The 10,660-nt window shown below is 47.8% G+C and overlaps 2 protein-coding genes across 2 annotated transcripts; both read right to left on the bottom strand.

The window, feature by feature from the left end:
• Positions 1 to 2,981: 2,981 nt before the first annotated feature.
• On the bottom strand, positions 2,982 to 4,903 carry DERPC (DERPC proline and glycine rich nuclear protein). The gene has a single exon (XM_045819064.1). The coding sequence runs from the start codon at positions 4,901 to 4,903 to the stop codon at positions 3,164 to 3,166; it is 1,740 nt and encodes a 579-aa protein (XP_045675020.1). The 3' UTR covers positions 2,982 to 3,163.
• CHTF8 (chromosome transmission fidelity factor 8) lies at positions 4,900 to 10,614 on the bottom strand. Its single transcript, XM_045819065.1, has 4 exons — positions 10,538 to 10,614; positions 5,893 to 5,951; positions 5,513 to 5,630; positions 4,900 to 5,124 (listed from the first exon to the last, which is right to left on the bottom strand). The coding sequence occupies exons 2-4, from the start codon at positions 5,913 to 5,915 to the stop codon at positions 4,900 to 4,902; spliced, it is 366 nt and encodes a 121-aa protein (XP_045675021.1). The 5' UTR covers positions 5,916 to 5,951; positions 10,538 to 10,614.
• Positions 10,615 to 10,660: the final 46 nt, after the last annotated feature.

Here is a 10,660-nt window from a genome sequence, read left to right as displayed (position 1 = left end):
CTAGTAAATAGCTCCCCCCTCAATCTAGTTATCAATGCAATAAGATTGTGCCTGAGATATGAGTCCCAGAAGCTGGATCTCTGGGCATCAGAAAACAGGGTACAGGAATGGTGCTTTATTATGCGATATACCCCATTCCACATCTCCACATCCCAAGGATGAGCCAAACTGACAGGGATTTAGCACTGAACTGCTTTCAGGTGCACATAGACACGAATGTTAAAAAGGCAAGTCTGCCAGGAGGAACGAAGATTGGCAGGGGCGCTGAAGTCCATGGGCTATATGGAGGCCTGTATGTATTCCCCCTGGACGCTGCCCAGGCATCTGGATTAGTTTGTCTGTGAAGTCTACTGGGGAGATAAAATGTTCTGGTCATCGACTGGGAAGACTGAACCCCAACGTACTAAAAAAGTGAAGGCTCAGTATTTCAACCTGTCTGCTCCTGAATTCCTCTCAAATTCAGCCGAGTCCCAAGACAGCCTCCTAGCTTTGCTTTCAAAGAAATGTCATCACCTCTTCACCCTCCTCCTCACTGAGTTTTTCAAGATGGCAAGTGAGGCAGAGCCTGGATTCTCACACGCCCCTCTGTAACAGGCAAGTCTGCTCTCAGCACATGGAGGAAAACCCACAAGGAGCCTCTGACCAAAGTGGCTACCACCTTGGAACTGCTTGGGACAGATTCCTTGCCAGCTGGGTAGCATGTGTGACTTTCAGGATACAAATCTTGACAATCGTCTCTAATGGAAAGCTTTTCAGTACTCCCTAAGTGAACCCTCAAGTCCAAGCTGGTCATCTTTGAGACTGTCCATTCTCCTCAGTGGCTTCTCCACGGAATTCTTACAGCCAAGCAGTGGAGAGTCCCTATTGCAATTGCTTCTTTCCAGAAACCAAACTGGGAGACGGAATTGATTCCTAAGGTTCTTGCTTTCTCAGGCCACTCAAGGCTGTTTTATTTCTCCTTGCTTTTGTGGGGGAATAAAGGAAAGCTTTTTTCTAGGGATTGGCAATCCACAGACTATTCTCAGCTCCTGGGTTTGAAACCTGGGATCTCAACCAAGCCTCTGAATGAGGGGTTGCTTGCTTGTGTGTACTCTCTCCAAATGGTCCACTCTCACAGGGTCCAGCTAACCTCCATAGAACCAGCAGTAAGGGAGAGAGGAGTTGAGGGGGGGGGCAAGCCTCTATAGTGTGCCCAGGTGCTTCCTACAAAGGAACAGTGTGCTGAGCCACAGACTGGCAAACCCTGGTGCTTTCCTTCATCTCCCATGAACTCAAAGGTTTTCCAAGTGCAGCCAACACGGCTGCATCACACAGACCTCAAGTTTCTGATAAGACCGCTGGTTGCTGTTGGACCCGATCCACGAAGACTAGAAGAGACAGCAGGCATTTGCTAAAGGCAGTTGTTCCAAGCTCTTCCGTGTTTTTTGCTGGCCAAGAAGTAAACTATTTTGAGCACTACAATGGAGGAAATCCGGTCAGCCAACTGCAGAGCTCAGACTTGACTAAGGGCTTGTTTTTCTTCAAGCTTTACTTGAAGGTTAATGTAGGATGGACGGACTCCCAGATGGAAAACTCCTGGCTGTCCTGCCATCAGCTCTGCCTTGCACTGTGGTTATCAACTTTCCTCACATCACAAGTAGGCGAGTACAAGTAGTGGGCTCACAACGTTTGACCTCGACTGGTTTTTCTAAGTTATTTTGTATGTTTTTCAGCAGTGAAACCAAACTGGGTCTTCAGCTTTATCCCCATTTCTAGCAAGGGAAGAGCCTTTATACAATCGGACATGTTTTGGTTTTTCCTCATTGAGAATTTTAATTGTTTTTTTGTATTATTTCTACAATAATTTGTAAACATATTTATTTTTACCTGCCTTTTTTTAACTTTTCATGTCGTTTTTTATACTGCACATTTGTCAAAATAAAGATTCTCACATAATGCTATTATCTCTGAGCTACTTCCTCCTTTTGTACTTAATGAAAGCTAGCTCTTCACTCCAGTTTTAAAAGGGGCCCTTGAGCTAGAAATATAGTTGAGGTAATCCCAGCGTCACTCAGAAACAGGGTAAGCCGTCAGCTGCCCGCACTGGGGACTATGGTAGGCCCACCTTGGTAACTGTATGCCTGTGGTGGCTTAGATTTTATTGTACGGGGTGGGCAGGGTCTTTGGTGAAATTATTGGCAGATGAGTGAGCCAAAGCTAAAAGTCTAGCTTGCCTCTTCCTTAAATGAAGGCATGTTATCTGGCAGATAATGGAGGATTGTGGCCAAGCTGAAACCATAAGCAGTGGAGTAAACTTCCTTCCCTGTGGAACAGGTAACAAAATGGCGTGACATCGGCAGCCCTCTCATCCCATTTATTAAAGAAACAGTTAGAAAAGATACAACGCAGGAAAAACAACCATCCTTTCACATCAGGTTGAACAAAGCACAGTGATTTCTCCCCCTCACCCCCAGCCCCCCACCCCATGTCCCATCCGCATCAGCTTAAATTCTGAGGTTCTGTGATCGGGAGTACCAGTGGAGGGAGTTGTATGAGCAGTGGAGCCTTGATTCTGGCCTCCTCTGAGTCCCAGAGAAGGCAGCTGCAGGACTAGCCATCAAGTAAAAATTGTATTTGGTGGGTCTTTAAAGTGGTCACCCACCTCCCTATTCTGTGTTCCAGCCCCCAGGGAAAGGTACGGCAGTAGAGGATGGCCAGGTCCAAGCTGCCCGGGTCCGAACTGCCGAAGCACGGTCTGCTCACCAGTGCCGCGTTTCTAGAGCGCAGTGAGCTGATTCTCCAGTGGTGAGCAGGGGGCTGCATATGAATTGGGACCTGCAGGCCAATGTATCCCTGAGGAAAGTCCACAAGAACAATTCAAGAAACTAGTAAGAAACAAGGGGCAGAAAGCTGTGGGACAAAAGCACAGCAGGCTTCTGGAAGGCTGGGGATCCCTTCTCTCAAGGCTAGGATCACTCCGCCTGCTGCAGTCCATGTCCCACAAATAACATTTCACCTTCAATCAAGAAAGAAGCAGAATTTGAAAAAGATGGCTCATTTGAACTTGAGCCCCAGCTATGTACTTCAGACTGTAGCTCCATGTCTACCCTTTCGCCTAAAACACAGCCTCGGCCCAGAACCACGATGCCTAGAAACCAAGGTGGTCCTGGAGAGAAAATGCTATTTAAGGGGGTAACATTCCATTTGGGTACATTGTAGCCATTGGGCCCCCTGGTCTGGAGAAAGCAGCTGGGTTTGTGCCAGGGAGACTACCCACTCTAGGAAACGGGACCAAAGTCTTGGCTACAGGGCCATTCATCCTTGGAAAGGAAGTTGGGTTTAGACCCAGGTTCCCTGTTGGTCTTGCAAAAGGAGCTGGGTTGATACCCACAGGGCCTGCTGGAGAAGAACCCAGAGGCCCAGGAGCTGACCTGGGGAAAGTAACCTGACCAGGGCCGAGTGGGCCAGTGGACCTTGGGAACGTGGTTGGACTTGGACCTTGTAAGCCGGTGGCCCTTGGGAAGTTAGCTGGGTTGGGTACTAAAGGCCCAGAGGCTCTTGGGAAAATTGCTGGATTTGAGCCCTGGAGGCCAGCAGACCTCTGGAAGGTAGCTGGGTTTGAAGCCAATGTGCCAGAAGACTGAGAGAAGGCAGCTGGGTTCAGTGCCCCGGAACCCGTCCCCCTTGGAAAGGGATTAGCATTTACTCCCATGGGGCCAGCTGACCTCGAAAAATGAGCTGAATTAGGGCCCATGGGGCCAGGAGCCCTAGACATGGGAGATGGATTTGGCCCTGGAAGGCCAATTCCCCGAGAGCCAGGACCCGAGTTTGGGCCCATGGGGCCAGGTATTCTTGCCATGGAAGGTGGGCTTGTGCCCATGTTTCCAGAAGCCTGTGAAAAGGATGATGAATTTGCTCCTAAAAGACCTGCTGCTCTTAGAATGGGGGCAAGATCTAGGCCTTGAGGGCCAGCCATTCTTAAGTTAAGACCAGATCCTGTGCCCAAGAGGCCACCTGCTCTGGTATCCAGATTAGGGCCTGGGCCCAGGCCACCTGCCCTTGGGTTGGGCCCAAGGCCTGGGCCCAGGTCGCCTGCCCTTGGGTTGGGCCCAAGGCCTGGGCCCAGGTCGCCTGCCCTTGGGTTGAGCCCAAGGCCTGGGCCCAGGTCACTTGCTCTTGGGTTGGGCCCAAGGCCTGGGCCCAGGTCACTTGCTCTTGGGTTGGGCCCAAGGCTGGGGCCTGGAAACATACCGGACCTTGGGGCAGGGTTAGAACCTATGAAGCCCGATCTCAGACTGGGGCTTGGTCCAGGGCCCAGGCCAAGGGGCCTATTATTGGGAGGACCATTTCCAGAAGTCAAAAGGACACCCGTTCTCAGGTTGGGTGCAGATCCAGGGCCCATGGGGCCTCCACTTCTAGAGTTAGGACCTGTTCCCAGGAGACCACCTGCCCTTGAGTTGGGCATAGGACCTGGCCCAGGGAGACCCCCTAACCTTGGGTTAGACAGAGGCCCTGGGCCTGGAAGAGCCCCTGCTCTAGGGTTTACAGCTGGGCCCGGACCTGGGCCAAGGAGGCCACCTGGCCTTGGGAAAGAAACTGCACTTGTGCTAGTGGGATTCATTCCCCTTGGAAAAGAAGCCATGCCTGGGTCACGAGCACCAGCAGGGAAAGGTGCCGCATTTGAAGCCAATGAACCTGATGAAGCTGAAAAAGGAGAAGAATTCCTTGGAAATGGGGCCAGATTTCCACCAAGAGAACCAGGCGTCATAAGGAGGGAATCCGAGATCATGCCCAGTGGGTGGCCTGTGTTTAGAACAGGACCCCCCTGCGGTCCCAGGGAACTGTCGAGCCGTCCTCGAGGTGGCAGTGGAGCACGAGTCCAAGGAGCTGGCCGCTCTCTAGGGAAAATCCGGGGTTCTTTCATACTTTCTTGGGAACGTTGGTGATAATGGGCTTCGGGCGAGTTTTGAAAAGAATCTTGTTTTTGATGAGTGCTGTCACCAGGTACCGGGTACCAGTCTTGCAGGCACGCTCATCACAGTCCTGCTCCCCAGAAGTGTGTTTGACAAGGACTGCAAAAGGTTTTTCCAGGTGGATGATTTTCCCATACAGGATATGATGCCCCACGATCAGCACAGGGATTCCCTTTGGCAGAACAAGAACGAGATGCCTGAGGTTCAGAGCAAGATCATAATGCTCAGGTGCTTCCTAGAGATGCTCTTGGCAGGCAACACTGCCACCTGCCCTCCCTGGTCTGGCTCTTCCATTGCTGAGCAGCCACAGTAGACAACCCACCCTTGTGCCCTTTTTTGCCCAGGTAAGACAATTTTCACTTTTAGAACTGTGACCTTTTGAGATTCCTCAAAGCTAAACTGCCCTGCTACTACAGAGGTGGGACAGTAAACAGCTTAGCAGATTAGCTAGACCTTAAATAACAAACCTGAGGGGAGTCCTCACTCTGGGTCCTGGGAGCACCACCTTGGTGTAGCTTGCTTTCCTGAGGCATTAGGCAGGGAAAGAAAAGCCCCCTCACCTCAGTGGTGTAATGTAGGTCTCCCAGGAGGTTTCCAGCTAATCCAGTGCTGTAGCGAGCCTCGATCTCCCCCTGTAGCTCCATCAGCACCCATTCTGCCAGGCCTCCAGCCCCAGCACTGCAAGCAAAGGGCTGGCGGTTACAATATTTTTGTGGGGTGAAGGATGACTAGTGTCCTACACCACCATTCAAGGCCCAAAGGAACTTTGTGCTGAGCACAAGTGCTCGGGAAACTGGGCAGTGTGCCGCACTAAACTAGAGATTGAAATGCAAGGATCTGTATGAGGGGTACCTCAGGACCCTGATTCCTCCAATAATAGAAAATCTATATAGCTCTAAGCAGTCAAGCTGAGTAAAAAAAAGCCTTAAAATGTACTTACCTGGAAACAATAATTTGTACCATGAGCCTTCCGTCTTTACAAAAGCAACTGAAAATAAGCTGTAGAGGGAAAAAAGGGTTTAGGATAATAGCAATAGCTCATATTTGCTTGTGTACTAGACATAGTGCTTTATATACATTTTATCTCATTCCTCTAACAATTCTATAAGGTGTAAACTTTAAAAAAACTGATATACGTATAAGACTGCTTAAGATCACCAAAGGTAACTACAATGTAAACAGTTAATGAAATATCACAACTGGGTTCAAGACCACATAGCTAGTAGTCAAAAAACCAGAATTTGAACCCAACCTATACACTGCACAGCCCACATTCTTAACTACTATACTAATAATCTGCTTTCCTCAAGGATATTGTTAGGAGCTAGTTCTTTTAGAGTTTACTTTTTTTCCTTGGTGATGCCATAAACTTTGTGCCCACTTTGCTTATCTGGTATTTCAAGGTTCAAAGGACCTCTTTTAACTAAAAGCCTTGCGAACTGAAGTCCTTCAATCAACTTTAGTGAAAAGCTGATTTCTGATGTGACTCTCATCAAATGCTTTGACCACTTTTGGCTTAAGGCACTAAAAATAGTATACTACAGTGACACTTCTAAGACTCACTTTATACAACAGCACCACCTGGTGGCAAGTTTGTGGTACTATACAAGATTGGGTTTATAGTGAACACTTGCTGGAAACTGGCTTCACTTATACTTGTCTTTCTGGGAGGGACAGATTCAGCGGGGATCTAAACTACAACTTCTGTATACATCTTTCCAATTAATAGATGGAGCTTAGTGGAAGGTTATTAGTCCAGTGTTTACCAAATGTAGTACAGCAAGTTAGTAGGTATAATTGTGTTCAAGTTTAGCCAATAAATTAAAATAGGTTTCTTTACCGATCTGTTCATCTTCATTTTGGATCTCCAGGGAAGAGTGCACTGCCATCAAACAGACTTAAAGGACAGCAGATTCTACTCTTGAGCACCAAACATACTTTGGGAACATGAGGTTGGTCAAATCACTGGACTTTAAATATAAAAGGCAGCTAATATTTAGTGAATTTTTAGTATGAATCAGATGCTGTGCACATATATGGGTAGTATCTCTTATCACTGTGACCACTCTGAGATAGGTACTTATCCCTATTTTGCAGATAAAGCTACTGAGATACACTTGCTTGTATGTGGCACACACACACACACACACACACAGCCAGTATGTAGTAGAGCCAGCCTAAGAACCTAGGCCATCTGACTTTATCTACACTAGTTATGACTACCCAATTCTGTCCTCCCAAAGAAAACCAAGTGCCAGTGAGAATTAAAAGGCATCAGGCAGGCATAGCATACACCCAAGAGCTGGTCTGAAGGGCAACAAGGAATCAAGAAGCCATCCTCGAATAAGCCACACCTGCAGAAGTAGTGCCAGCTGTGGGACCACTTAAGAACAGGTAATGCACTAGCTCAGGAGGGCACTGGTATTTTGACAAAGGTGGCCTTCACTGAAAGAACCACCAAAAGCACTTCCAAGGTTTCTAGGAGAAAGAGTAATGATTTAAAATAAAACCCCAAAAGGTCTGACTGGATTCAGAACAATCTGGGTGGGATACACATTGCCATTTGGCTTCTATCTCTGTTTTGAAGTTATTTATTATTAAAATTATTAATTTAAAAGCCTGAAAAATCAAAGTGCTACCACGATTTCTAAGAAAAAGGTCCAGGCAGGGCATTATCTTTATAATTCAAAAAGCTTCTTTTCTGATTTGTCTGAACACTTAATCTGGAATCTTTCAGTTCTGAAATGCAAACAATTCTACTATGTGGACACTGTCTTATCTCCCATTTTACAGATGAGGAAAACAGGCTTAAAGAAGCTAAAGGTCAAGTAACAACTCACAAAGTGGGAGAGCTGGGATGTGAACTAACTCCACAACACGGTCTCTCTGCCTACCTCTCCTACAACTATATTGTCAAATTATAAAATTCTACTTTAGGGCCTTAAAATACCCTATCACCTGAATCCTGTATTTTTTCTTGCAACAGTTGCCCTTTAGCAAAGTAGATAGTCACTGAGTATGCCTGTAGAACTCTGACTGCTTTACAGCACTAGCCTTTCTCACAGCATCTTTTACAAAATGGTAAGTAAGTAACCTATGCAGGTCTTGTAACTTGCTACCAAAGCAGCTATTTCATCTGTGGGATGGGCAATTAAAAAAGAACCACAAGCCTGTTTATATTATCGTATCTAATTGTTTATAGAGAACATTTTTTGATAGTGATTCCTTTTAATCTCCAACAAAATGTATCTTTTGGTTTGTGAATTGTTAGATTACTGTCTTAAACAGAACAATCTTATAGTGAACAATTATTTTCATAACGGTAACTGCCCCCAAGATAAAGTATGGCAGAATAAAGAACATACAGCTTTTACTGAAAGGGGCTTGACTCAATGGTTTAACTTAACCACAAATAATTTTTTTCTAGAGCTAAATAATGTCTTATAAATTGTTTTCATTAGAATTTTCTAATTCTTGTTTTTTAAGCTTTTTAAAGTAAGCGAATAAAGACTTTAACATATGGTAGGCCAACAGGTAGCATTTACTGATCTCCTATTTGGGCCCAGGGACTACTCCTTGTGTTTAGGGATACAGGGGGAAGCCATTAGATCTGGATTCTATGATTATGCCATGTATCCTATGTATGACAGGGATCATTTAACCTTGTTTCAGTTCCCTGCTAATAAACCAGGCATAAAAGAGAATCACTTCAAGGAGTTGTGAGAATTAAATGAGGTTATGAATGTATTCAGCACAGTACCTAGTATGGTAAAGCCTTTAGGGTCAGGCTATTGGTTACCTGGAGGAACATGGCTTTTTCTTAATATAGAATGTCTTCATATTATAGTATTACTATTTCAATATTTATAGTGGAGTAAAACATCCTATAGAAGCAGCTGGTTATCAGAATTAAATCAAGTTCACACAATGGGAGAACAGTTCAAACAAGGCAGTCAGGGTTCGCCAAACTGCTTCAGTTCTTGAGGTTGTTTTCCTCCAAATGATGACTATTTTTCTGTGTGCCTTTCCACCAAATAAACAATTCAGGAAGTTTGATATATAAATGAATACAATTATTTTTATTAGCAGTGTTACTGTGATTTTGTGACTGAAGGGGATGGTCTAAAAGGGATCTTGTCTGTGGACAGCTTTCTATCAAGTGATATAATCCTGTTTCTGAATGAGAAGCTTGCCTCCCTCCAAAAGGGGGCTATGGAGGGTAGGTGGAACTGAATGCTTCCAAACTTTTCTTAGTGAAGAGTGTGTTCAAATACGTGTGGATACTATGCATACACGTGGTACTTTCCCATCACATTTTAGGATTCCCATGATGGAGGGAATCAATTACTGGTATTTGCAGACGAGTGGAAAAAATGGCTTCAGTCGATCTGAGTTACTCCAGTTTTCTCCATCTTCTGCCACTCTGCAACCCCATCTCAACCCTTCCTCCTCTTACTGCTATAGCACCCTACGTTCCCCAAAGCCCCTTCCTTCTAACCCTGCTTGAAGTCTCCCTCAATCGCGGACTCTCCTCCCACCAGCCCCCATTTTCTCCACCCTCTCCCCTTCCCATCCTTCCCCTTCAGTTTTGGGACTTCCTACTTGTAGTCCCGCCCACTTTCTGGGACTTCTCAATCCGCTTCCCCACGCTTCACTAACCTCCACCAAGTTACCCGGACTTTCGCTGGGACCTATTGCCAAGGTGTTTAACCCTTTCTGCTATCTCCCTGGGGAACGATTCTTTACACTACCTTACTCCACACCCCCTAGAGTGATGTTCCAAACAGTTCACCCTCCACCAAAGATTACTCTTAAACTTTCTTCTACCACCCTCATTCTCCAAATCGTTTGTTTCCCTCTAATTACGATATACTTCGTTCTTTCCTTGGAAGGACCCCACCCGACCCTTCTCTCATCTCTCATCCCGCCCACAAAAGAGCCTGGATCACTTTCCAGACTCGACTCTTCCTTCCGACCACCCTGCAAAACGATCTCTCCCAGGCGTCTACCCCTCCCCCGCCAATTTAAAATGTCCCCTCAAACAAGATTCACAGTCCTACAACCCCCACCCCCGAGAGTCCCCTTTCTGATATTCCCGCTGCCGCTTGGGTTCCGGTTCTACCCCGATCCCATAAACCTCGTGTACTGGGCTCCCACCCCACCGGGGAAGAGCCCCTTTCCGCACATACCTCGAGGATCCGGCCCGCGCCGCCCCCTTCTCCGTCCTCCGCCCGCGCTCGGCCACCCTTTCCGCCCTTCTCCGCTCCGCCCCGCTCGCTCCCCTCCCTCCGCCTTCCGTCTGCACATCGCTCCCTTCCCCCACAATTCCCGGCCTACCTACGCCCAGGGCACCCCCTATTTCTTCCCCCACCTCTGCGTGGCCCTCCCCGCGCCCCTCCTTCTTCCCGATCTCCCCTCCCCCGCCCGCCGCTCCCCGCCCCTCCGCTCGCCATTCTTCTCCCCGAGCCGCGCGCCCCGCTCGGCCCCAGCTTCCTAGCTTCCCGTTCCCTCACACCCTCGCCCCCATCCCCAGCTCAGCCCTCGCTCCCCGAGGCCTCCCGCGACCCCCCCGCCCGCGGCCTGACCTGCAATGGCGGCCGCCGAGCGCGGCGCCGCGCGGCCAACGGGCGACAACCGAACCTCCCGCCGCCGTCGCCGCCGCCGCGAGCACTGCCTGCGCACTTCCGGCTTTGCGCCACGAGCACTTC

The sequence above is a fragment of the Phyllostomus hastatus genome, unplaced genomic scaffold (assembly GCF_019186645.2).
Source record: "Phyllostomus hastatus isolate PE091 unplaced genomic scaffold, TTU_PhHast_1.1 phas_scaffold_345, whole genome shotgun sequence".
Lineage (NCBI taxonomy): Eukaryota > Metazoa > Chordata > Mammalia > Chiroptera > Phyllostomidae > Phyllostomus > Phyllostomus hastatus.
Note: the sequence above shows the minus strand (reverse complement) of the source record. Positions and strands in the feature narration are given on the sequence as shown.